This window comes from Melanerpes formicivorus, unplaced genomic scaffold (genome assembly GCF_026170545.1).
Source record: "Melanerpes formicivorus ecotype bairdi unplaced genomic scaffold, bMelFor1.0.p_v2 SCAF_18, whole genome shotgun sequence".
Taxonomy (NCBI): Eukaryota; Metazoa; Chordata; class Aves; order Piciformes; family Picidae; genus Melanerpes; species Melanerpes formicivorus.
In genome coordinates, this window is record NW_027142370.1 from 1,434,949 (window position 1) to 1,462,190 (window position 27,242).

The window sequence follows — 27,242 nt, forward strand, 5'->3', positions numbered from 1 at the left end:
ACAAAAACCCACAAAGAATTGCTTCTAAACTCTCAGCAAAATCAGAAATGATTATTCCTTAGTTTTTACTCTTTTTTGTTGTTGTTGTTGAACAAACTGTTACATGATTAATGAAAAAAGCTATTAAGCAGCCTCCAAGTACCCCCCTAGAAATAATTAATGCAGTGTGTCCAGGAGGAGGAAAAAGGGACCTTATAGCTAATGCGAGTACACCTTGTGTGGAGAGGAAGGTTAAGGCATTTTTCTGTGTCTTGGTATCCACAGTGAGACCATATGGCACTGCATAGGCTCCACTGCAGAAGAAGATTAACCATTACCCTAAACGAAAAAAAAAAGAAAATAAGAAAAAGTTAAACCTTGCAAAGCAGATAAATATTCGAAACAAACTGTTTGTTCAGTCCCACTGGATCCAAACAGTGTGCAGCGTCCATTATCGCAAACCACAGACCAGCCTTTGGCATTCACCCCTTCCCTCCAGCTCCAGACACTCCAGATACTGCTTGCATCCCCCACTGCTTCCCCCCCACTGCTCCAGACCTGACCAGGCCTGCTATTCCCACAGCCCTCCCACAAGAGACACGTCTTCCTTCCCTTTGCTGTCACAGTAATCACCTTCCTGTGCATGCATTCATGAAGATAACTGGAGGCAGCTGGTGGGGACAAAACACCATGCTGGTGATGGAAAGAACACTCTCCACCTAATTAACAGTTGAGCAATTAAAAATCAAGTATTACTTATTAAACTGTTACAGTTGCTTGCACCAGTCAGCAGGAATGATGGCTGACAAAATGTTTATGTGATAAAACTCCCATTCTGTATGATACATAGTTTCATAGTTTCATTCAGGGTTGGAAGGGACCACAAGGATCATCTAGTTCCAACCCCCCTGCAAGTCTTCATTCTCACTCTGAATGTGTGCATCACTTCAGGTTAATTGGAAGGAAGGATAAAGAGAGCTAGTGCTAGGTGAAAATTCAAGAGCTGCAAAGAAAGATGCTCCGGCTTGGGTTGGTTGGTTTGTTTTTACTAAAAGAACAAACAGTCAAATAGGTGCCTGAGAAATAAGAATGCCCAAAAGGCACCAGTTCTGGCTCCAGCACGGTGCTGGGCAGTGAACAGACAAGGGAATTAACTGTTGCAATTGCTCTTGGGCAACAAATACAGCCACTCATTTTCCAAATGTTTAGAAAGGACACTCCGAGCACAGATAGTAGTGACAAGTCACACAGTAACCCTACTTCATGGTGACATGAAGAATCATTTGGTTAGACCCTCTCCTAGCAGAAGTGATCACAGTTCATTTGAATTTCACATGGCAATGAATAGGCTTGTAAAACACAGCAACCCAACAGTATTAGACCAGAATTACAGATTTAAGACATCCAGGGCTGTATTTACTCTAGGCTCAAGCTGCTTCATGCTGTTTCAGTGATACAAAGCAGACATAAACCCAACTTAGCTGACCTGGAGTGACTACTATCTGTTATAAAAAGGTGTTACTGGCTGCAGTGCATCAAACCTGGGTTTGGAAGTGGGGTCCATCCTCCAGTGTGTTGATTAAAGCAGGCATTGCTTGTGTTACTTTGGAAAACCCTTTGTGTCCCTCTCACTTAGCTCTGTTCCTCTTCCCCAGGTAAGCAAGGATCTGTGGGAAAGGAGCTCACTTGTCACCGCTGCTCTCTGGACTCCAGAGGAGCCAAGAGATTTGGCAATTCTTCTGCAGCAACAGCAGCCAAAACTGAAAGATGGGAGGCCTTCAACCAAAAACACCCAAAATGAAGTGAGTACTGTTGTAGTAAAATTGCTTCTAGTGAAGTCGTTTCTTGAACAGTCACTTTTAAAGACTCACTTAATTTTGGCTCCTTATGAAGAGCATTATGAGAAACAGATCCTTTCTCTAGTGTATGTGCACACATATACATACAGAAGTAGAAAGTATGTTTGGTTATTTTATCTTTCAGAATGTGAACTTCTTTATGCCTTTTGATTCCCCTAAGCAGCTCTGAACAGCAGCAGGTACAAGTAAGAATTCAAGGTAGCTGGTAGTGAGGAAGTTTGACCTAATCTATCTTGACTTTGCTCTGTGTGCATTTAAATGCAGCAGGACTGAGTAGCACACACTGCAGTCACTGGGGTACAGCATATCTCTCTTAGTCACATGGACACTGAAATAGCTGTGTGCACATGGAGATCACTTCTCTTTTTGTGTTTGCTTTTAGCCAAATTAGGGCATCAAAGCCACGTAAAACCTTTTGTAATGAAACTTGAAGCCACATGTAATGAAACCAGATAAGTTTTCCCTTTCTGATCTAAAGTCTTTCCTGTTTTCAGGCATTACTATAAACCTACATCTTGGTCCAGCCGCTAACTTGGTCCAGCTTGGATTAGCGTTGCAAACAGTTTGATGAATCTGGGATGATTTATAGTTTGAGGTAGAAAGAAAACAAACAACTGACTTTAAAGTTTGGCCTGCTTTAGGCTCAAAATCAAGCGTAACCTCCTACTGGCTCCTTTGGGATTTTTGTCTGAGTCCTAAATCCAGCATGAGTAAGATCCTGCAGTGGTAAATGTAAAAGTGAGTGTAACAAATAGTCTTTCCTTTTCTGGGAAATTTCCATTCAGACTTAAATGAAGAAATTGTACAGAGGAAGATGAGGGAAAATATTCCTTGCTTAGTAACAAAAGCTGAATGTACTGATCTTGTTCAGCAGACAAGAAGTGTATCCATCCAAGAGCACTTTATTCATGCCATCCACAAACTTGTTCATTCTCTTTTAATTCAGCTTAAAGAGAAGATAACAAACATCAGCAGGGAGCTGTTTAGCTAAAGGAAGTGTAACATCCAAAAAAATCAATACAGATTTGCAAAGAACATGGTTTAAACTCAGCATGAAAATAATGTGAGTTAGAGCTATTTCCTAGCTACTTTTAGTTATAGTGAATCTAGATACAAGATACATCCTCAGAGTGTAAGTGGATGTCTGTGAAAAACATCCTACACCTTCGTTTCACAAAGTGGATTCTTTAAAATAAATCTTTACTGGTTTAAAAGGAATCCATGGGGCCAAGTTTTAGTTCAGAAATCATGCTGGCTGGTGGTATTTGTGCCTGCTACAAATGCACATGCAGCAGGTGACCCTCTTATCTGGGCCAGGCCATCCTTGCTCAGAGCATCAGCAAGCAGAGGAGAAGAAACAATCCCACAAGAAACAGCTGTGCAAAATAGGCCTCAAGCAAAATCTGAGCGAGCAGATGCTTCGCTCCGTGGGACTGGTGTCGGTGGCATTCTGCCCCACTTAAGAGAGAAGCTCTAACAAGGAGCTGGCTCAAACTGTGTAGCCTAGCATTTGACCCGAAGGAGTACAGATTTCAGGACACCATAATTTCCACATAACTAGAAAATATTAGTATCAACAATTGCAGATCTCTGAGAACTTAATCCTGAAAGTATCTCTGATTCTTCTGATGAAACAGAAACACCACCACCACCAAAAAATGTTCTGTGCACACAAATAAGATTGTAGAAGTGTGTCCCTACAGGCCTGAAACCACAACTCTTTCCATTAGCAAAATTAAGTTCCTGGCCTAAAAGGATGTCAATCTGTATCACATTTCAATATATTCAGTATTTAATTTCTCTTTTTTATTTAAAGGCACCCTAAACAAGAGATCAGTGCTTGTGTTCCAACAGGTCATGTTTCCTGTTGTTATCAAAAGTGGGTCCTCTCAGAGGACAGATGCACAGCTGAAGCTCAGCAACCTACCCATGAAATCTATCCACACCTTCTGTAAGGTCAACCAGGCACAAACCCATTTAGCCACCCTTTAAAATGAACTCCTCTTCTTCTTTCTTTCTTTTTAACTCAATCTAGATCAAAATGCTGTTTTCCTCCATCTGAGGCATGAAAACGTATCTAACAGATTCAGAAAAATCCCACATAATTATCCTGCTTGGATGTGAAGTTTCCTTCAATCTTTGATCTATAATGTAGTAATGTGTCAGCTCAACCAAAGTAGTTTTATGTGCAGGAAATAAGACAAGCTGAGTAGCTTCATGGTTAATTGATTAAAAGGTTCTCAAGAAGGTGCAAGATCAAAGAGCAACTTAATGGTTTTATGTTACTCTAGAGAACTGTTGGTCCACTTGTCTGACAAGACTGACCTTGGGCAATGGAGTAACAGGCAATTAAAAAGAAATGGTAAAACTAAAACACAGATCATATTTATCTAGTTCAGCATCCTTATTCCCTTTAGCAGGTAATAGGTGGCACACCCTAGTGATATGAGTTGCCCTTTATTAGCTTTTTACTCCACACAGTCTAAATATTGAGTACACAAAATTGGCTGCTGATGCTTGCTTGCTTGCACTGAAAAGAAGTGGGGGGTTGGGGGGGGAGAAATAGGGTTCAGAAACTCAGAATCAGAGGGTGCCATGCAACTAGTTAAAAACCTATCAAAGTAAACAAATGACAAGCTCTCACTGAAGGTTAGTTTCCTGTAGAGTCCTTGGTCTTTGGAATCACTGCCCTCCCTCAGCCATCCTCACTGGCATTAGGAACTGAGGACATCTTGTAGCTTACATGACCAGCTCATCTTGGGCAGTATATTAGGAAATGGGAGCTGCTTTGAAGTAACACACAATAAACACACATTGATTCTTAAATAAAAACTTAATAAGGCCATTGTCTAAATGCCACTTTAAACCACCAATACTTTCTGGCTAGGCTGTCATCATGAGGCTGCTGAAGACTCTCATGAGCACAGTTTGCTTTATGGCTTCTGAATTTGAGCACTATACTTATACAGAGATAAAAGAGAAGTACTGGAAATATTAGGGAAAGGAAGGCAAGGACCTCACACAATACAATTTCCACAAGCTTCACCATGACTCAATGACATTTTTTTCTGAGTCCTGATCCACTGCGATATTTTGTGCCCACAAGTTCATAACATTTTGTTTTACCTGAACAATTTGGACCATGAGTTAAGGCACCAACATTAATAAGACTGGAGTGGGATTCAGCCTGGCACTTGATTCTACCAATAACTGAGTCTTCAGAGCTTGAGTTCCTGGAAAATGCCATTCCAGAGGCTTACAAGTGAGATTCAGTCTCCCCTTCATGCAGCAATGGCTTCAAAAGAAGCAGAGTTACTTTTTTCCTGTTCTGCATTAATCCTCACCAAACCCAAGGTCCTGTTATTGTTTTCCCTATGTGTTTTCTATGCTTTTATAGAGGCTCTTACCCCTCGCCAGTAAATTCTCACCTCATTACTGTGAAATAAGGTCCCTTCCTCAAGCAGTGCTGCCACTCTTTCCACCTTAGCAAACAAAAGAACTCTTTCTCTAAGCATTTATCTCCTTCCAATATCATCAGGGAGCCTTGACCATGTGACAAAAGATACCAAAAGTTGCTCATCACTTAGAGCAAAAATAAGAAAGCATTACAGTCTGGAAGCCTCTTCCCCTGAAGTAAAGATACTCTGTTAGTGGCATCTAGCAAATGACTTGAGCAGTCTGAGCTACTGCAAATAGAGCTAGATGGTCACAAAAAGCATCACAAGCCACGGCAGCTTGGGCAGACTCCCTACATCTATTGATTATAAATTAATTAACACATCTGACCAGTGTGTTAATGACACTGTAGTGTGCTCTACCATTAACGTCTTCTATTTACACCAACATGACTGTCAGGTCAAGGATGTAAAAGTTCCCTGTTGTTCTGTTTACCTAAAACAAACAAACCAAGCCCTACTCCTGCTCCTGCTGGCCTGCCTCCCTTCACGCAGAGCAGCCCGCTTGGGCTGACCAGCTGACAGCTCTGCCGAGTGCCTGATAAGCTGAGTGCCTGAGTCACTGCGGAGTGGGAACTTCTCAGCTGTGTAATGGGATTAGCTTTCCCACACCATTCCCGGAGAGCCCATTGTGGAAGAGGAATAGTTTTATTCATGGCAACAAGTCAAACACAAACCCTTGGCAAGTTAAACTGACCAAAAATAAACAAACAAACCGAGTTTTGGCAGAATCTGGGATTTGCCCTATTGGATATTTCTTTGTAAACTGATGGAGAAGTTGACTGATCTAGAATGGACCACTACATTTACAATGGAGCTAAAGAGTAACTCCTTAAAGGCTCCTCTTTTGTTTTGATAAAAGATCTTTCATTACCTCAAAGCCCTCAAAAAAACCCAGGAAAAAAAAACAAACCCCAATGGGTCCCACCCCAGCAGCACATCTTTGGGATGAGGAGGAACAAAAATACTTTTTGACGTTCTGAGGTGGAGTCTTGAATCAGCCATGTTATAGTTTCACAAGTCCAAAAGCCAGAGAGCTGTTGTGATTCAAGGATATAATCATTTTCATTGTGCAAATTCCCTTTATTGGAGCATAAATGGTGCCTCGAGGGCACATAAAAGCACTGAACTAGGCCTGGTAGAATTGGTTTTATTGTATTCTACTGTGCAGAAACAATTACTGTAGCACAAACTGTCATATGCCATTTTTCAGCCCGATCAAGTTCAGTCATGATTGTAAATTACTTTGTAGTCGAGAGGTATATCCAAACATCTGTGGTGAATGCTGTCTGGAACCTTTCTTTTCATAACCTAAAGGTTTTCTCCTGTTTGTTTTGTTCTAGCCATGGACACTTCTGTTCCCATGTAAAGTTTTACAGTCATACTTGCAGGCCGAGAATTTCTCACACGTCTTTGCTAACTCTCAATCCCATTCTCCAACTGCTTCTGCTTCAGTGCTTTACAGGACTTCAAAGACACCCACTGGAACTGGTACTTCTTTTTATGTTTTTTTTCCTAAATCTTTGTTGGATCTGGTGTTTCCAGTCTGCTATCAAGAGATTGTCACTGAGGATTTAATTGCCACCTCTGCTTTTTGGTGCTTCTGTTTTTCACAATGAACTTGTAGCCCCACATATAATTAACATACGTGTGCACGTGCAGCTGGACCTTAGGCTTCTCCAGCCTGCTGAACATCTCACAATTCAATCAGCAGATATGGTGTCTTCATTTAGCATCCTTTTATTTATTTATGCATCAATCAGGCACCTTGGGAAACAGTCAGAGTCTCACAAACTTCCATAAACTAAGCCCAACTGAGAGGTGGGGTGAATTGTGCTGGGACAGAGTCACATTAATGCAGATATAGTGCTGTAGGGATTAGCACAAAGCTCTCTGAAAGGAGCAGGTTATGCTGTGTAGATGTATTAGCTCAGCTGGAACTAATTTGGAAAACCCTCATCACTACACAGTGTGATTTTAACTCTGAAATATCTCAGGGTCTTGCAAAAATAAGGTTTTTCTCTTATTAAAATACCTATTGAGCTTTCAGATTGCAGAGAGGATTTCTCATGCCTGCAACCACTACACCAGGAACTGAAGAAATGTGGTGCTGAGCTGGAGTTAATAAACCCAGTCAGACCTTTATGAGAGCTAACACAATCCTTTTGGCTTCTCGCTGACTGTGGTGCCATGCAGTTTTCTTGCCATTCTTTTCCTTATCATTTTAGGTCCAGGGGTGCAGAGTTGCTGGCATGAGTGCATCAGCCTATTAACACCACAGCCCTTGCTCTGTGTGGCACAGGACACTGCTGCTGGACCCACACTGGCACTGGAGGCAGTACTACATACATTTGTACTTGCTCTGCGCCTACTTCCACAGGCTCCCAGGCACAGCTAATTAACGCTCCAGCTCCCAAGATTTGCTCTGTTTAGTGGTCAGGAAACTGCATTTGTACCTGTAAATCTGAAAGGAATAATAGAAGTACACACATCTAAAGCAGAATACCTAGATATGTTTGGATCTAACTACTGGATTCAGCTAAAGAGATCTGTCCCACCAATAAATATTCTGCTTACAGTCCCAAGCCTTGGAGCTCCATCTATTGCTGGAATCTGCTCGGCCCATGAGATTCACCACCCACCCAGAACCTGGGGAACTACTGATGCTGGCACCCCACAACAGCAGAGCAGCCTGCAGCTGGGTGCTGCAGTGAGGTACTCATTCCCCACCCTTACTCTCCTCCTCCTTTCCTTTTCCTTCCTCAAAAATTCATGTGCTTATAGTCTAGTATTTTGAATAAATAACACAGAAGTGTACTATCATGAGGAAGAGAGAAAAAGCTTCTCTTGTCTCACTCTTTCTGATTCATCATGTAGTTCTTCCTTCAAATCTTCCCCATACTCTAGTTTCTCTTTCCAGGTCTCATATCAGAAAGTAGAACTGGAAAAGCAGAACTATTATCCCTGAATAGAGAAAGTTTGAAAGTCATTGACTTGAAGTTTCTGCTGTGCTCTCTTTGCAGTTCCTCTCAGATACCCTAATTTTTAAACACACACACACCCCTGCACCCATTCATGCATCCTTCCTTACTGCTTTCACTTGGAATCCCAGTGCACCTCCTTTCTCCTCCCCTCCTATCAACTGTACTGGAAAGAGTTGGGTTTTTTTCCCTTTTTATTTCTGTAGAAATCCAGTAGAGCAAGTGACAGCTGGGCAGCCTTACTGCCCCAGCTGCTCCTCCTGTGTGGGCAGGGACTGAGGGGCTGTTGGCTGTTGCTACACCACTTTCTGAAAAGAGAAAAGATGAAGGAAAGTTATTACTACCAGCACCACCATCTTTGATTCTATCTATATCACTTAATCAGGACTATTACCACAGCTCCCATCCTCCCCACTATGACTACAGTAGCTCTCAGCCACCAATTTCAATTGAGTCCTAGGAAGCTTAAGTTTGTGCTTCAAACCTTCTCTGTATTATAAACAAAGAAATTGTTCCTACCAGGCCTGGACTTGTTATCTCAAGTGCCAGCTGTGCTCGGTGTGTGGAAGACATTAAATGCTTTTGTGAAGCAGTACCTCCGAGATGTGTGTGCCTTAGAGGACAGCCTGATGCTCTTACTGCAGCCCTCCCTTATGTCTGATCCAGTAAAGGGAACTCATGGACTCTGGAAAAATGCTGGAAGGTCTGGTTTCTGTTATGAAAGACATCGTTGTACCCAGCCATTGGGTTTGCTTAGCAGAGCAACACCACCTCTGCCCCAGCATGTTCACTGTAAACCAGGAAGGATGTATTCCTGTTGTTGTAAAGGAAAAAAAAAAACAAAAGACCCAACAAAAAAGGAAAACAAGGTGGGGGGAAAGGGAAAGTACAAATACTCTCCCCATGCCTTGTGAATCTGTGGACTTTCTTCCTGTTTATTATTATTTCCCTTGTTCTGTGCAAAGCTATAAAGTCCAAGGAACTTGCTCTTAATCACTATCTTTCTAAATCATCACTGATCTGTGCCCTACAGCGGGAAATTAATAATAAAAATAAAAATAATAATAACAATAATAATAAAAAAAAAAAATAATAATAATAATAATAATAATAATAGTAGTAGTAGTAGTAGTTTCCTAACAAAGAACCCGTCTCTGACAACTGAAATATGAAATACTTCCATTTCCATTTAAAATAAATAAAATCGTCATCTATTTTACTACCTTTGATATTTGAAGTAACAGAAAACTTTGTGTTTTTCCCTAGTTCCTTTCCCCAGGCCGAGACGCAGCAGCTCCTGGGAGAGGGCAGGAGTGGCTGCCCAGGCAGTGAGTGACTGCCACCAAGTGGGCAAACGCAGAACTGCAGCAGCTGCCGCTGATTTGGTTCTTGCCCTCTGCAACCCAGCTAGGAAAAACGTCCACTCGGTTCCCAGCGCAGCTGCGCTGAACTAATCATCTGATGCATCACTTGTCAATTACAGCACCAGGAGCACCTAAATCTTTGCAGAGGAACCTGCGGTCTGTTTTGTAGCTCTTTTATTGCCAAATCCTGTGAAATAACTTCTCTTTTACACAGCACTGTTTATAAAGCATGTAGAGTGGTTAAGGCAGGATGAAAGCTATGGGGAATGGTGTTTGATGACTATCTAAGAAAAATACTCCTGGAGATTTCAGTTTTACATGTGTACTTTTTGATAGACCAGGGAGAATTCCTAGCTCTTCAGAGAAACTGGAGAAATAAAAAGGATTACCAAGTATGTTGAGTTAAGGGAACGTGTTTTGCTCTTTTACTGTTCTTACTAATTGTAAGAGTTGCAAGCCCTCAGTTGGAGTCACAATTGTATTGGGGTTAGAAACCTCTAAAATAATAAAGGAAAAGATATTGGTTTGTATATTATTAGATGAATATTAAAGAATAAAATAAGATGTAAAAGGAATAAATGTTTCAGTCTGTGGCAATCGGTTTCTTGTGTTTAGCAAAATGTAGCAAACAAATCAGTATAAACCACCTACTGTCTGGCAAAAAGGCTGCTACAAAGAGAGGGGGAAGTGTTGACAATGACAATTAATGAAAGGAGGAGAGAAATTCAGATACCACCTCCTTTCCTTCCATATTCGAAAGTCTGCACTTGTGAAGAAATATTCTCCCCACCACTTCACAGCTGGCACTGGCACAGCCCAAGCCTAAACCACATCAAACGAATTAGAGTAGCAAAAGTATAAATATGCTCAGACAAGAAGATCTAACACGTGGCTGGTTTATGTGATGTTCTTTTAATTAGCCATATCCCAATAAGCCTCAGATTTAATTTCATAAGCTTCAGAATCCATTTCACTTTGGTGAACTCTCCTCCCTCTCAGTATTTAACTGTGACTAATTAAAAAAAAATCAAATTGCATATTGGATTTATCAGCAGTGATAATTAATTAATCATTGGCTCTATTTAAATTGGTTGAGCATTGCTATTTTGAAAATGGAAGTGATCAGTGCAGAGTAAGCTCTCAGTTTCAAATTCCTATATGCTCACCTAGCACACTCCTATGAGTGATGACATTTCTTTCAGGATGCAGGTAGTGATGTCTTGCATGGAGTGCCCCGGCATGGGGAAGGATGTGCTGGTGCTGCACCATGATGCAGAACCTCACGGCTCAAAGGTAATTCCTTGCACAAAGGTAATTCCTTCAGAGCCAGGTGCAGCAATTTCACCCAGTTCAGGAGATGAAACGCCCCAAGACATCAAGGGACACATATCTATCAGGCAATCACAATGCAGCAGGTATCTCTTAGACTGATTTCACGTACCCCATCTCACTGCACGGCGAGCAGTGCTGCCCGTGCACTCCCCATGCGAAGCGCAGCAGGACTGCCTGTCACACCACACACAGCACCACCCTGCAGCATTCTTTTATTGTGCATTTTTCAGGAAACTGACTGAACCCTGAACGAAGTCCTGCTCCTGCACAGGGACTGGAGTCTTGCTGGTCGTTTATAACCCAGTCATTTCTGTGCCTCGGGGAGCTCAGTGGGAGTGTGGAGCGCTGACTCCACAGATCTGCTGAGTGGTATTTTGTCTCATGCAACACAGCGATTCATACCCCCCACTGACTTAGGAATTGTGCTACTACTTTCTTCCATGTCTGAATGTAGCCGTGGCCTTCTCTGCACTCACAATGCAACCATAGCAGATCTATGTACAAAGTGATACTAAAACACCCATCTAAAAAGAAACTTTGCTCAGAAAAGAAGTTCTTTTGTTTTGGTTTGTGTTTTTTACCTTATTAAGGAGATGATCACGCTCTTTGCCTTTTGTGGTGTGATTTTCAAAGACCTGCATGGTCTGCTTTACAAATACTGGATTTTTCCCCACATCATTTACCAGCTTTTCAAATGTCTGGGTAAAAAGACATCCATTCCTCCACTGCCTTCAGAGATTTTGTGAAAGCACTGTAATGTCTGGCTTTGTTAAAAACACTCAGAAATAAAACAGGTATCTTCCCTTCTGCTTTAGCACATGGCTTGGACTAGATCATCTCAGGAGGACCCTTCCAACCCCTACCATTCTGGGATTATTTGTACTTTTATTCCCCTTCTGTGTTTCCAAAAAGTGTCTTCCACATCTAATGCATTTCAAAGGCATCCTGTTACTCAGCCCTGTATTTTAACACGTCAAATGGCCTCACCACTGCCCATCATGGGCAGATACAAACTGTTTATGTTAGATAAAACTAGTTATGAAATGCCAGCTTTAGCCCAAAACCTATGGCAAAAGGTAGTTTTCAAAGAGCTGACAACGACTTTTCAGCACCAGCAGTGCTTTGCTTTGGTTTGCTTTGGTTTTGTGGGTTTCTTTGTGGGTTTTGTCGTTGTTTGCTTGTTTTTGTGGGAAAATCAGCAGTACAGCTTCTCTTAGTAAATTGGGAAATGGTGGGAATGAATGCAGCAGTAGGAAGCTTGTATCCCACACAACGTAAGCAAACCATGACAACATCTTGCTTGGAGGTCTGTTGTTGATTGCATGAAGGAGTAAACATCTACCTTGAAGAAAGCACTCTCAGGATCAACAGGGTCCACAGAGGGAAAAAACCCCACAGCCTTTTGACACAAGGTCCTTTAGCATGTTCAGGTGTGATGGTGTTTGCATGCATGCTGTGACGGAGATGTCAGCATTGTACGAGTGGATCAGCTGGGGGGAAGGAAAAAAAATAGGATGGGGTGGCGCTAAAATTTAATTTCCCGTCATTTTATTCTGAACAAAAATAATTAGAAATAGGAATGTGGCCGTGGCCCTGCCCCTGAAAGCCAAACTTCCATCGCATAGACATAAAAGTATTCCCCAAACCCTGTCTCCCCTGGGAAGAAAAGTGCATAAACATGGGCGCCAGCGCCCCGGCCCCGTTACAACTATCTCATGTTTTTAGCCTTTAATCGTATTTTAGATCGTTCTTCAGCAAGCACTGAGCTCTGACTAGTTAAGTCCGTGCCTCAGCCCCTCGGCAGTTCCCAGCCTTGCTCGGCCGCCCCGGCGCCACAGCTGGCAGCACGACACAGCGATGCCCACCAGCCCCACGGCTCCGCTGCCCGGCGCCACAAGCTCACGCTGCCCGCAGCGCGCCTGGGACACTGAGGGACGCTGCCGCTCCGCCCACCTCCGCCGCCCCTCCCGGGGCTCGGCGTGCTGAGGAAGATTGGCCTCTCGGCGGCCCGTAGTTTCCCTGGTAACCGGCAGGAAGCGTCTCCGGGGCGCCGCTCGCCCGCTGGCGGGTGCGTTGTGGCCGGCCGGTAGCGCGGGGCCGGGCCCTGCATGTCGCCGCCGGGTCCCCTCCTGCATTCCTGCAGGGAGCCCCAGGGGCACTGAGCGGTCTCACCTCCCGACAGGCCTGGCGTCCACCGGCCTGGCGCTTCCCCCTGGCCACCTGCGTCTGGGCTTGCCCTGGAGCTGTGGGGAGGGAGAGGGCACTGAGGCGTGTCCCAGCTGCTCACCTCGCAGCGTCTCACGGGGTTCATGGAGGTAAGGCCGGTGGCTTTTTGGCAGCTTGCTAGAGCTTTGCAGTTTGAGCCTCTTGGCAGCTACGGTGCTTGGCGGCCCTAATCTGCACGCTGAGAGTTGAGGCGGGAAAGTCAACCTCGCCTTGAAAACAACGCCCTGAAAATCCTGCGTCTTTGATCCACCTTTCTTCAGCTTCTCCTGGGCCCCAAACTCCAGGCCATAGCTTTGCAAGATATCTTCTAGATGTCTTTTCTATTTCTGTTTAAGGAATCCTGGCCTTTGCTTGAAGTGTTTATCCTGTCAGCAGGATGGTTAACTTCTGTGTCAAACCTTGTAAGTCACTTGTTCGATTCACAACGACAGTTCTGCTCTCTGATCTCCCCACAAACCCGTGTGACTTTCCCAGCTCATGACTACACAAGAGCTTTCATCTTGCTTTGACGACTAAGACCTCCCCATGAAAACTCACTTCTCCACTCTGCTGCCTCCTCCTCCTCTGCCAATGCACTGCCATGTTATCTCATTTGTTCTCTCTCTCCTTTACTATCTTTACTTTTGCTGCAAAGGGCTAACTGTTTCCTGCCTGTGCTCACACCTTTTGTTGCTTCCATTCTTGGATGGGTACAACCAATGAGTTTTCAAATGCCTCTGGATGTTGTCATTAGTGAAAACCATAGCAAAGTCCTTGGCAGGTGCCTTGTTTACTCCTTGGAAAAGAATTTGAATGCCTCTAGATTACTTTTGAATACTTTTCTCAGAGAAGTACTTCCTGTTAGCAAGATGACTGCTCCCATTATGAGCAATTGTGCATTTCAGAGGTTGATGCTGATAGCACTGTTTTGTGCTATATAATGCCAATGTTAAAATCATAGCTGGTGGGGTTTCATTTTAGTATAAGTCTATTTTGATTCTCATTTTCCTGATAGTTAAGAATGTACTTTCTAACTCTGATGTGATTGCAGTGGCACTTACAAAATCAGTAGGTTTTCTTTGTATGTGTTTTTACTTTTTGTCTTTTAGGACTTCAAATGATTTCTGCTTTTGATTTGCATTTTACAAACAGAAGAGTTTGTGTAAGTGTCATGTAAGTTTTTGTCTGTTCTGAAGAGACAGAATTGTCTGTTTGGCTTTTTAAATGACTCACTGAAGATGGGCTGTATTCTGAAAGTTGTAGGGAAGGGTGGGGATGAACTGCTTTGAATCACTGCTTCTGATTAAATCATCAGTCTGGAAGTATTGATTTAAACATTCCATTTTAATTTTGCTTTGCACTTGTGTTGTAGCTAATTTGAGAGTGGTTATTATGTGTTTCTCAGCATTCAGTGAAACTGAGACACCACATTTCATTCTTTCTCTGAGTCATAATGACATGCCATATCTGCAGAAGTTTTGGGACCTTGTCACTTCTTACTAGAAGCAGAAATATTTATCCAGAACTAACATTTTCACACTTTCTAATTTTTAACATTTGAAAACCTGCCTTTTCTGAGGAATAAGGGTTTCTTTTCGAGTACGCTCATCCAGGTTTTCTTGATTGAATGTTCATCTCAGTCTTTGGGGATTCTAAGCCTTGCTATTCTCTCTTGCAGGAATGAAAATCACTTTAAGCTTATAATCTTCTTCAGTTGTAGGAAGAAATGTTCTAATAATGTCATCAGGCATCCAAATGAAACCAAAGGCTGCAGTGCAGAAAAGTAAGACGTCTTCTCCTTTAGCACATTCTCCAGAATCTGCAGTTAAACCACAGCCAAAGCCTAGTGACAAGCTGAATCCTAAAACTATTGATCCGGTATGTACTGGTGGGGAGTTTTCAGTCTGTTTGTTCCAAACAGATCTCTTGTTGGAAGGGATTTCCTTCCATTTCCATTTCCACATGCAGGATGTGCTTCTTTGGTCCTGTGTTGTAAATTTGAACTTCTGTTTTTAATGACACAGCCCCTAACTTCTAAACTCAAATGCCTGAGGTGTAATATGTTTATTACTTTATGAAAAGAGGAGCTTTGGTACAGTTATGGTTTGAATGGGAACTTTTATATTCCCTAGGTACTTAAAAAAACCCAAACACCTCTGTTCAGGCCTTCCTCTCATGAAGCTCTTAGTTTTCTAGATTCTCACACAGAATGAGCCTCCCTGCTGATTTACAGTACCCTTATATCATCTTCCCACCTTGTACTTCTGTCCTACTCAGTTCAAGACAGAACTGGAGTAAATCTGGTTTCTGTATGTTCCCATATGACAACAATATGAGCATCAGGAAAACAATAGGGCCTTAATCAGGTAAGGAGATAACTCCTATCTGGGTTTAGATTTACAAGAGAAAATAGAAAACTAAAGGCATTCCATCAGCAGAGCACTGGCTGTGCATTAGTTATTCATTGTCATGGCTTCCTAGCCAGATGGGTCTGAAAAGCAGCTGTCTGATAAAAAGAACTGCAGCTCTAGGGTGAAGAAGAGGTATGTGGTACACTTATCTGCTTAAGTTTAGAATCAATATGGCTAAGTTCATTTTTTGGCAAACTGCAGGTTTAACATGTTCCTATTAGTTATCCAGCATGCCTGCTCTCAATAAGTAATGCTCTTTGTTCCCTTCTGTCCTCACAGTTTGGTGGTTCTTCTCAACGCCGGTCTGCATTTGCTGCTGTATATGCCACAGGTGGCATCCCCTGCAGGTGTGTTGCCTTGGTTGCTTTTTTATGTAAATATATATCATGATTAGGTAGAATTAAACAGATGGAAATGTATTTATTCATGTTTCATTTTTCCATTAGGCTGTTTGTTTCCACTAATTGCTGAAAAGGTTTCTTATACTGAACTCTATTCAAAGCAGAGAGCAATTTTCCGTGCTTTTTCTTATCTTTAAAATAGTCTCCTGTTTTTTGGTTCCTTTTTTTTAATGCTGTGCTAATACTGAAGCCTCACTTTCAAACAATAGTTAGGTATTTGCAGATTTGATTTGCTAAACCTCCATCATGAAAGAAATTGATTTCCTGAGGTAATGGTGTTTACTTCTCCCTACTAACAAAGATAATGAAATTAGCATTTTGTTAAGTAGGCCTCTTGCAGTCTTTTTGTCTGAATGACAACGGTTTCTGGAGTATTTGAATCCTATAGCTGTCAGCAATATCAGATAGTAACAAATCTACTTGTCAGTAGATAATAATCCATGGTGTTTTAAGTTACTTTGTTCTGTTATGTACTTGCCTAGACAATAAGCACTTTAGTGTTGTGGCAAGTGGGTGCAGAGATACTTAACAAAAAATTATGTAATCATGAGGGCGATTTATGTAACCAGAAGGGCAGCGAGTCTTGTGAAGGGCCAGGAGCACATGACCTGTGAGGAGCACCTGAGTGAGCTGAGCTTCTTCAGACTGGAGAGGAGGCTGAGGAGAGGCCTCATCACCCTCTATGAATACCTGAGGGGAGGATGGAGCAAGGAGGGGGCAGCCTCTTCTTCTTGGTGACAAGCAACAGGACTAGAGGAAATGGTTTCAAGCTGTGCCAGTAGAGGTTTAGGCTGGGTATTGAGAAATACTTCTTCACTGAAGGGTTCTCAGACACTGGAATGGTCTGCCCAGGGCAGTGATGGAGTTGCTGTCTCTGGGGGTGTTCAAGTGGCATGTGGATCTGGTGCTTAGGGACGTGGTTTTGTGTTGACCCTGCAGTGCTGGGTCAAGGGTTGGGCTGGGTGAGCTTTGAGGTCTCTTCCAACCATACATATTGTGTGATTAATACATATATATAGACACATGTATAAAATGATCATTAATATGTAGCTTTTATCTGTGTCATAGTAGTAACTTAGGAATTCAGTATGATTTCCTTTCAGTTTTGACGGGTTTCGTTACCAGTTGTCATTTGAGGGAAATGTTTCTTGATACTTATCACAATAAGACACTTTGCAAAGGGAGCATCTTCTGTGTCAGTATGAGAGCCAGCTGTAATTTTAATAACTGTTGTTGCTGATTTCTGTGTGGTTTGGCTTTTGAAAACTGCTGTATTTGGGATTTATGATCATTGCACTGTTAAATAGCATTATGCACTTCACTAAGAGCAGTGTGCCTTGAAATGGTGTGTATGATGTTACAGTACTATTGCATAGCAAATGGTGATCTGAAGTGAAAATTATTCACAACAAATATTAATTTGCTAAAACTTTTTTCTTTGTGTAGGTTAGTGCATGGCTCAGTAAAGCACAAACTGCAGTGGGAATGCCTCCCTGAAACTCTTCCCTTTGATCCTCTTCTGCTAACACTGGCAGAGGTAAACCAAATTTTCTTGCCAAGTTAAGGACCCAGGACTTCTGAGTTGCAAATGGCATTTTCTAACAAGCTAAGCTACCTAACTTAGCCCTGCTAGGGAATTATACTCACACATTTGTTCTTTTCATCTTGTGTGAATGAAGATGGACAAGACCATTGCCATTTGGGATTGTTTGGTTAGAGCATTCTGAAAGTGCTAAGTAGAGCCATTTAATCTGTGAGTTACTGACCAAAGGCATGGCTTCATCTCGGATTCCCAGCTGTTGAATGCAGTACTTCAATCTATTTGTGGCCTTGCAGGTTCTTTTGTAAAGAAAGTTGTTTTTATTCTTTTGGAACATAAAGCCTGCCTACTGAAGTAAGAGTGCTCTCATGATAGATTGAACTCATACAGGAGAAATAGGGGCCTGTAAATAATGCATGCTATTGCTCGTCCACTGATGTTCAGGATTCTTTTTCTCAACATCATCTGTGACATTTATCACCAAACATGTTCCAGGAGTCTAAATAAATGTTGAACCTAGTGTGATAGATAGGATGAAGTAATGGGGGTTGGGGCATTTTTCTGGCTGCTTGTGCTGGCGGTGCTTGTTCAGGATTTATTTTTTTGGGTGAGATTAAACAAAGCTGTCAGTGCCTAAAGTAATTTGGAGCTCTTGTCATGGAAAGAAGAGAGACTTCAGACACAGGGCTTTAAGTCTTCAATCTCTTCTAGTCACTTCTTCATGAGAAGTGCTCGTTTGTACCATTTACAAGTTGTTAGTCTTGCAGGTGGTGGTGGGGGGGGGTGTCTTCTTCCACAGTGCACCTGCTTTGCTTTGCTTTTTTTTGCCTTCAAGGTGGAAAAACATTTACCAACAGCCTCTTCTTGTTCATGGTCTACTTGAAAAAATGACCTTGGGTAGTTAGATTAAAGGTCATGATGTCCAAATATTGATTGAATTGGCAGTATTCATAATGTGAGTTTTAACAGTCGCTGTTCCAAAAGCAAGATGAGTGTTGTGTGAGCAGAGTTGTGCTCACTGGCTCCACATGGGGGAGTTAGTGCATTTTATGTGTTGAACTGATGGGACAAAATCTGAGCATGATCCTGCTGCTGTGTGGCTCGTCTAAAATGCTTTGTGGTTTTATGTTGGTTGGTTGCTTGTTTCAAAGAAGGCTCACTCTTAAGCAAATGTTTTACACTTGCAACAGGGTCTACGAGAGACAAAACATCCCTACACATTTGTTTCAAAGGAGGGCTTTAAAGATTTACTTATGGTTGAAGGTGCTTGTGAAAAAGCAATTCCCTTGCTGCCTCGTCTAGTGCCAGTATTAAAGGCTGCACTGGTATGTCTTCTATGGCTTACTCTGCATGCAGAGATTTGAATGGGTTTTACTTGTATTTGGTTTGGTTTGGTTTTTTTCCCTTTTGTTCTGAGGGGGACTACATGCAAAATATTAACATGGTAAATCTGCTGCATGGGCTTTGGGTTTGCATTCCACAGGGATCACCCTGGATTCATTACACTTGTAACAAAAATGTTGTCTCTTATTTCAGTATACCTTCAGTTAGAAAGTTCTTTCTGATATGCTGGGAAGCAGTGAAATCATTGCTCCAGGAAACTCAGGTTCATCAATAACAGATTATTAGTTTCCTGGTCTCAGAAGAAATGCAAGTTGGTGGATACTTTTGTTTTCTACTTTAAAAGTATAGTTTGGTTTTTAAACGTTCCCTTCAGCTGCTAATACCCAGTCGTTCTGTAGCTGTATTTCTAAACCTGTACCAGTGTACAAAATAGCAGTAGCACAGGGGGTTTAATCTTAATGAACCATAATGCAGTGATTGCAGCTTGAAGAACCTGTGCTTTTGTACAAGTATTTATGACAGGGTTTTCTTTTTGCTCCTCTAAAGGCCCATTCAGATGATGAAGTATTCGGGAGGGGATTGGATGCTTTAGTTCAGCTGAGTGCTGTTGTTGGCCCATCCCTTAACGATCACCTTAAGCATCCTCTCTCAAATGTAAGTTTTAATGCTGTAGTAACAAATCATCTGGGGTTTTATGGTACTTTTGTTGAGGTATCTATAATAATCTCTGCACCAATTTAAGTGGAGAGCTCAGCAGTTCCACAAAAGCACTGCTTCCTATCTTCCTCTGTGTAAGTCTATCAATCTTCAGTAAAATGGTGACTTACAGGTTCTAGCAAGGCCCAAAACCTGTTGGCAACATAAATTGGAGAATAAGGGAAGTGCTGTCTCTGCTATTGAGAAAAATGCCAGATTCAAGCCTGAGGTGAACTAGATGCTATGTTTTGAACAGAAGTTTATGATTCTTGCCGAATGAAGGTTTGCATTTTACATGTGACTCTTTTAGAGCCTGTGTGAGAGTTTCAATAAATTAGCATAAGCAAATATTCCAACTTCCTTCAGGTGAGAATTCTGCACAAAGGTTTTGTTGATTAAACAGAGAGTGGGGTTATGGGAAGTATTTTTTTAATGCTTAGTCCTCCTGCAGTCATCCTTCCTCTGTCAGACAGGCTTCTTGTGGTTTTGTTTAGCCTGCTTCCAAAGTGCACTTTCACAGCAAAACAAGAGGACCTCTTCGCTATCTACAGCAGAGGAGACAGGTTGGGGCTGTGTGGGGATTTTCAAGTATTTCAATTACAATCAGTAGGTTTTGGTTCATGTGAAAAATGTATTCACTTTTCACATGGCCAGTGCTGTGAAGATAACTGGGTTCTTAGAGCTGATACCTCTCCACAGGTTTTTGCTAAAAGAAAAAAACATTAAATCAAGCAGTTTATTTTCTGTTTGCCTAACAGTTAGGCTTTCTCTGAACTCAAGTTTCTCATCAGTGGATAGCTTATTTTCTTTAGGTTGACTTTGACATCAGTTACAAGCTCTAAAGTGATGCCTTTTTGGCTTTAAGTTTCCCAACATAAAATGAAATAAGGCAGTAGAGTTATGTTAGCCTCTTTGCATATATTGTGCTATATCTTGCCACAAACTTTCATTCTACTTTTCCAATAGCTTTCAAGGAGATTAATGGACAAGAAATTTAAAGAAAAAATTACTACTGCTTTACAGAAGTTGGAGCAGTGTGGTGGAAAGGTGAGTCTGAATAATCTGCACATGTGAATGCAACTTTGCCAGAACAACTTCCATCTCTTGGAAGTTGCTTGGAACATTTTATTGTCCTCCTTGGGAGGCTTATGCAGACTTAGTGGTTAAATGAGAGTCTTCTTTCTTGACAATTCTCCATTTGTCTAAGGGCTCTAAACTTTTTTCTAGGGTTCAGACTGGTGTAACAAACAGGTTAGTTGCATGAAGCAAGATCCAGGATGCCTAATATAAATTCTTACTCCCATGTTAGGCATTGCAGCATTTAGAAACTAGATGCTTATGCTAAGTGAAGCATGTGAGCTTCTTGTACAGACCAGAGGGTAAGGTTGATGCCTGTGAAAAGTGAGTCAAGAATTCACCAAACGTCAACTAGTAAATAGCTTCTGGAGCATTGACACCTGACTCAATCTTGCCTCAATATGCCTAGGATACAGGCTTCATCTTCCTTTTTCTGAGCCTAAATACCTTTCTGTCTCTCTTGCAGTGCCAGTTCTCCTTGTTATGTTTAAATCTGTTATATTTTCACCACCAGGCAACTGTGGCTATCATCAAATCTAAAATTCCAACCTATTGTTCTGTCGCCTCTTGAAGAAGACAGCTGTAGTGATTCCTACTGCAAGGTGAAGTTTGGGAAGAAACTGCCTGTGAACGTCACTGACAGTTGGAGTGTGATAGAGCCTCTTAACATAATCACAGTTCTTTAGTACGATGGAAGGTGGGAAAAGCCCTAACAGTTTGTGACTATGTCATTGAGGGACAGTAATTCTGTCTGTAGTGGCTGCTGGTTGTGCATGCATTGCACTCACACTGACACGGACAAACTGGCTATTGCTTTGAAAGCACAGTAAATAGTCATTCTATTTGTTGTAAATTAGTGTTTCCTTTAATGTATTTGCAGCACTTCATCTGCTTTGTACATTTGTGTGATGCAAACTAGCCTGGCTGTAATTGTTTACATAGTAACTAGGGGTTAATTTGCATAGGTATGCCCACTTCTGAAACATAACTTACTTTGTGCCATGGGCACAGATGGATGCAGTTTGGGTTCATCAGCACTTACTGGATTACATGTAGAGCTGTGAGAACTCACCTAGACTTCCTGAGGGTCAGCCTTTAAAGGTGTGAAGCTGAACATACTGAACAGGTAGCATATGGTACAAAAGGAATTAATTTGCACAGTGCTTTCTCAGCACATTGTTTTGAGAAGCTGGACAGGCTCTGGAGAATGCAGTGCAGTGGCATCAGGTTCCTGCATAAAGCCTCATCCTAGGTTTTGATCAACTGATTAGTCCTCCTTAGTGAATTCAAGTCAGATGTAGAAGGCAACTTTGCAGTATTTGTATTGTGCTGCCACACATATTCTTGGGACTAGCTTATGAATTCTCAGCAGGACACCTGTGAAAAAAATACCAGTTGAAGACAATACAAAGATTGCAGAAGGAGCTTACCTGTCCCTCGAGCCGTGGAGGGTGCAGCATTTGTCTGTGACTGTGTTTGAACTTAATTGCAATATAATTTCTAACGGGTCTTGTAATAAATGTTGTTCAGGGTCCCTGTTGTTGGCATCTGAGCTACTCTGAGAGAACTGATTGAAGCAACAAAATTTACCACAGGATTTGTTTCCCCTGAGGAAAGTTGTTGGAAGGGTTGGGGTTTTGGTTGTCATCTGAAGATGCTGTTGCAGAGGATATTTGAAGAGTGTCATGTGACAGAAAGTTCACAGTGTTCAGGAAATGAAGCTTACTCCTGACTGTGCTAAGATTTCTGCTGGGATCAGAGCTGTGCTATGTCAAGATCTATGCACTTAAGCTTTAAAAACAACAAACCACACCATATTTGTTGCCAAATATGTATCTTCTATTTCTTCAGATGAACCAGCTCAGGAGAATGCAGCACACTGCTTGGTGTTCATCAGGTTTATTTTCATTTTTTTTACAAAATGTGCACATTTAGTTTACACAAACACACTACAGCAGATTTCAGGTGTACATGTATTGTACTACTCTTATCCTACACTGGTGATAGCAGAGCAGCCTTCAACATGCCTCTAACTTCCCATCTCTACACCAGAATAGATACCTGATAGTTTTTTTTCGACTCTCTTCCTGCTTCATGAATCCCCCGTCACGCTTTCTGCAGCACTCTCACACTGAAGATTGCCTATCTCTGGTAGCATTTCAGATGTTTTGGAGTATTGGCATCGACTCTGTGGACAATGGATCTTAGAAATTCCATGGGCACGTGGGAGGGGCCAGTGTTAGATTTTAGGTACATTCTCTTTTGTCTTTAGGAAAACCTCTCTAGGTTCAGAATTCAGGTAGCTCCAATCTTAATGAAGAAATGCTCCTAACAAATGAAATGCATTTATCACACATAGATGGCATTAGATAGCTGAAGTTTCCCATTATTTTTTTTCTGACTCTGTCTCATCATTAAAGATACTACAAAAAGCTGCAAGAGATGTTAGCCTGCCTAGCAGTCAGTATTAGTAGGTGTTACTACGTACTAGAGTCTCTCTGAGCACGGGAGTGGAATGGAAGCTTCCAAAGTTCATGCCTTTTTCTTCATCAAAGGCAGAAAGTGTTAGGATCCAGACAAGGTTTCTTCATGAAAAACTCAGAAGATCCTTAACTTTGCAGACACCTCCAGGAAGAATTAGAAACACAGGATGTAGGACTCCTGGTGTTCAAGTCACAATAATTGAAATGCAGACTTACTAGGTAAGTGTGGTCGATAGAAGCTTGCTCATATTTGCTAGGGAGCAAACCTACCCATAAGCAATTTCTTTTTTCTGTTCTATACATTCTTCCTTTCCAGTTGTCTATTTAAGTTAGGTTTGGGGGTTTCTTTTAAGAGAAGAGCAACGGTAAAAGGCAATTGCAGCAAGATGTGCATTGCACATTGATTAGAGCACTTTAACTCGAAGTATCATTCAAAAAACGAGGACTGCAACATGAAAAGAAAATATTTGGTAATGCCTCTGTAGAAATTAGAAGCTAAGATTTAAGAAACAAACACCTGGAGCTTAATCCAGTACCAATGAGTAGCAAAACATAAGAGTATTTATTTAATCTCCTTGTGAAATTATCTGTTTGATCTAGAAGTCGGAATGATAATACAGCTGCATAATGTCAGGGTTTATTTTGAGTCTGGAGTAAAAACCTCTCTTCAGAACAATCTTGGTAGCTAAGTAACCACTGTTGAAGTGCTGAATTGCATCATTTAGAAAGGGGGTTCTGTTGGGAAGAGTTTAGAATAAAAAATCTCTTTGCATAATACATGTCTCAGTGTAAAGCTGAGTAATTTTATTTATGATAAAGGGGGAAATCCATCTCTTAGATAATGTTGCAGAAGAGCTCATATTTGTCCATTAGTTGTAGACCTAATGCCTTCATTAAATCACATTTTCAAAGAGCTGCATGGATCTCATTATGTTCTCATCCTGCAAAAAAAGTAAAAACAAACCTCAAAATCATGCAGCATCAGATGTGTGGCTGGCCAATAGCATCAGCCAAGACACACAGCTCCAGTACTTATCACTGAGTGCTTACTTTCTGGCAGCTCTCAATGAATTCATCTATGGTGACTACTCCATCTTTGTTTTTGTCCATTTTCTGTTCAGGAAGAAGAAGAATGTATGTTTATCCTCCTATGTACAACAAGTCCTGTCATGTACACCAAGTTCATTTCAATTATATATCAGCCTACAAACACCGAGGCCAAAATGCTGTAAAGGCGTAGCAAGTGATACAACAGCACAAGCTTGAGAAGCTTACTGCTGAAACAGGAAGGTGTAATGATTAGATCTGAGAAAATTAGGATAGAACCACACAGAAGAAAAAGGATTACAAAATTGGTAGGATATGCAAAACTGTTACAAGAATGAAAACGTTTCCATACCTCCTAAGAGAGTGATTTTCTTGGCTCCTATGTTACCCAACCCACCTGGAAAAATGTTTCCACATGTTGTCGAGGTGCATCCTCCTTGAGAACAGGATAGGTGCATTTCCCCATCATATCATATATTGCTTTCATGATATCAAGCATTTCCTGAGGAGAAAAAAAGCCACATCTCTGTGATGTAGAGTGTGCTGTAGGCATTGCTTTAATTTGGGGCACAGGAGTGAGGATTAGGATTTACATTCTAGAATAGTATTTTGAGATCATGTCTGCTACACTGTGAGTGGACAGCTTCAAGAAGGTTCTGTGCTTCCAGAAATTCCAGCAGGGGAGCTCAGCTTTGCAGACAAAGCTGTTGAATAGAAGCATATGAATGATTTGAATTTTAAATGACTGAATATGTGCAAATTGGTGGATGGGGCTTTGAGTCTAGTGGAAGGTGTCCCTGTCTCTAGCAGGGATGTTGGAGCTAGATGATCTTTAGGGGCTTTGAATTTTGTTAATAGAGCAAAAACTGTAAGAATAGTTAACAAATAAATAATCAGATTCTATATCTATCACCCTCCTGTAATGATTGTGAAGTCTTTTTCTAACAGTGCAAAGTTCTAAGTGTAATATAGAACTACTTACATAAAGACCCAGCTTTGGAAAACACATCTGCTTTTAAGAAAACACTCATGTGGTCCCCTTGTCACTAAAGTAGGTGTTGGAATCTTTGCAGACTGAAACACACAGGAAGCTTTTTATACAAATTCTGTTTCAAGTAAAACTTTTTACAAGTGGATTCATAAACTGAGTAACAATGGTGGCCCACATACTCACTCCTTTTTCTCTCCAAATATCCTACTGAACTACTGCACTTTAGTGACTGCATGTGCAAATACACAGGCCTGTGGCTAAGGCAAACATTTCTGAGCCTGAGGAATTCTGACCTTTTACCATTTCTGTGAAGATTTCCCCTTTTCACTTTTTACATATGCCTTTAAAATGAGAAAATTACACAGAATCACACAGGGTCACAGGCTGTTAGGGACCTCTGGAGATCTGTGAGTCCAACCCCCCTGCCAGAGCAGGACCACAGAATCTAGAGCGGGTCACACAGGAACACATCCAGACAGGGCTGCATAGGCTCCAGAGAAGGAGACTCCACAACACCTCTGGGGAGTCTGTTCCAGTGCTCTGTGACCTTTACAGTGAAGTTTTCCTCATGTTGAGGTGGAAATTCCTGTACTGCACTTTACTTTTAGCATGTCTTGTTTTGTAACATGTGCTTTTGTGTTAAAATATCTAATATGGCAATGAAGCCTTTCTTTGAAAGTGGATCTTAGCTGCACAACACTTAGCTTTGATCCTGGGGTTACTGTAAAAAGCAGAGCTTACCTCTTTAGTTATATATCCATCCTTATTTATATCATACAAATTGAAAGCCCAGTTCAGTTTCTCCTGCACTGTCCCTCGCAGTAAGATGGAGAGCCCCATAACAAAATCCTGAATGGACAGAAGGTCTTGGTCAGTTTGGAAGCGAGCAGTTTTTTCACAAACACCCAGAAATCCAGAGTAATGGATTCATCAGAAGCAGGGAAGTCTGGAATGATGTGCTATTTCCAAGTCTTTTGCTTCAGAGTAAGTGATAAAGATGGTTAATTATTTAAATAAACAGCAATTTAGGCACTGTTTGCTACACTCATAATTAATAAGTAAATGGAGCAATTTTCTGTAAAATAAGCCATAATTTTCAGTTACTGGATTTATTCTCTGAAATGCCTCACATAAGCAGTTTCTGTTGAACTTAATAGCAGGCAAAAGCAATCCCCATGGGTTAATGGTCCAAAGGAAAGAAAAAAAAGCTTAAGTGGGAGTTAGATTAATCCAAGCACAGGAGACCAATTTCAGGAGAACATTCTACTAAGGAACATTAATTTCTTGTTAATTCGGTACCTTGTTGGAAGTGGTATATGTGTGGCTCTCAGACCTCTGAGATCTATCTGCTGCAGTCAACATTTGAAACTGCATGCTACACTACGCCTCAGTACTTAAACCTTTTATTGGAAATATGATGGGGAATAATACTTCTGCCTAAGGCATGTGGGACCCACCAATTCCCTGTTGCTGCAGAGCTGCTCCACTAGCATAAATCAGAAGACTTTTGAGATTATTTATACCTAGTATTTGATTACAGGTATTTGTTTCAAAAGTAATAAATACATCTTTCCAGATTGGAGATAATATCCAGTGGGATGTGTTATCACCTGGCTCCTTAGCAAGTTAACTTTGTTTAAATAATGGCTTTTCCTAACTGCCTCCCCATTCCATGTCATTTTTCTATTTGATAAGCAAGCAAACCCATAAATCTGTGAAATTATCTCCACAATAGGCTGAGCAGAATGTAGCTAAAGCTTATATTTAAATGTGCATTTCTACATCATTGACAAAGATGTACAGGGAAGCTTAGAGTAACATTAAAGCAGAGACAATGAAAGCTGAAAAATGTCTTAGCAGCAGCAGCAAAGTACATGCATTCCCTTAAAACAGGAACGCAGGGAGAGGCTGAACTGAGGTTAGACACAAATTACAAAGGTCTGATACGCCACAGCACCCCCAGCAGAGCGAGGCATGCACAGATTCATGGCCTCAGATGGTCTAAATAAGCACAGACCTCTCTTTTGACAGCTTCAGTATTTTTAGCCTCTCAAATGGCACGCTCTGGGTTTTCTTA

General features: G+C 41.5%; 2 protein-coding genes and 1 long non-coding RNA gene across 20 annotated transcripts in view; 2 read left to right on the top strand and 1 right to left on the bottom strand.

Moving 5' to 3' along the window:
- Nucleotides 1-1,610: 1,610 nt before the first annotated feature.
- LOC137446735 (uncharacterized) lies at nt 1,611-7,968 on the top strand. The gene is made up of 3 exons (XR_010988704.1): nt 1,611-1,781; nt 6,637-6,784; nt 7,873-7,968. It is a non-coding gene; the product is annotated as an uncharacterized lncRNA (long non-coding RNA).
- Nucleotides 7,969-13,060: 5,092 nt separating this feature from the next.
- On the top strand, nt 13,061-22,730 carry PACRGL (parkin coregulated like). Of its 9 annotated transcripts, none has more exons than XM_068149292.1 (9): nt 13,197-13,285; nt 14,285-14,348; nt 14,854-15,053; nt 15,866-15,933; nt 17,434-17,524; nt 18,718-18,852; nt 19,418-19,525; nt 20,534-20,614; nt 21,159-22,730. In XM_068149292.1, the coding sequence occupies exons 3-9, from the start codon at nt 14,913-14,915 to the stop codon at nt 21,213-21,215; spliced, it is 681 nt and encodes a 226-aa protein (XP_068005393.1). In that variant the 5' UTR covers nt 13,197-13,285; nt 14,285-14,348; nt 14,854-14,912; the 3' UTR covers nt 21,216-22,730. The 9 variants fall into 9 exon arrangements, with proteins under 9 accessions (XP_068005398.1, XP_068005393.1, XP_068005397.1 ...); XM_068149296.1 differs by having other exon boundaries at nt 14,890-15,053; XM_068149290.1 differs by having other exon boundaries at nt 14,285-14,337.
- A 78-nt stretch (nt 22,731-22,808) lies between these two features.
- KCNIP4 (potassium voltage-gated channel interacting protein 4) overlaps nt 22,809-27,242 on the bottom strand; it is a 287,694-nt gene continuing 283,260 nt past the window's right edge. For all 10 annotated transcript variants that reach the window (XM_068149286.1, XM_068149283.1, XM_068149278.1 and 7 more), the window contains 4 exons: nt 25,907-26,014; nt 24,572-24,676; nt 24,178-24,240; nt 22,809-24,068 (listed from right to left, as the gene is read on the bottom strand). In XM_068149286.1, the coding sequence (XP_068005387.1) occupies nt 24,021-24,068; nt 24,178-24,240; nt 24,572-24,676; nt 25,907-26,014 (324 nt within the window). In that variant the 3' untranslated portion in view covers nt 22,809-24,020. The remainder of the gene's footprint in view (nt 24,069-24,177; nt 24,241-24,571; nt 24,677-25,906; nt 26,015-27,242) is intronic.

Bases quoted from the DNA above. Each gene is read 5' to 3' on its own strand.
- PACRGL (XM_068149289.1), top strand. From the start codon at position 13,573: ATGGTTAACTTCTGTGTCAAACCTT. The intron at 15,054-15,865 runs GTATGTACTGGT...CTGTCCTCACAG, and splicing joins ATCCTAAAACTATTGATCCG to TTTGGTGGTTCTTCTCAACG. The intron at 15,934-17,433 runs GTGTGTTGCCTT...TTCTTTGTGTAG, and splicing joins ACAGGTGGCATCCCCTGCAG to GTTAGTGCATGGCTCAGTAA.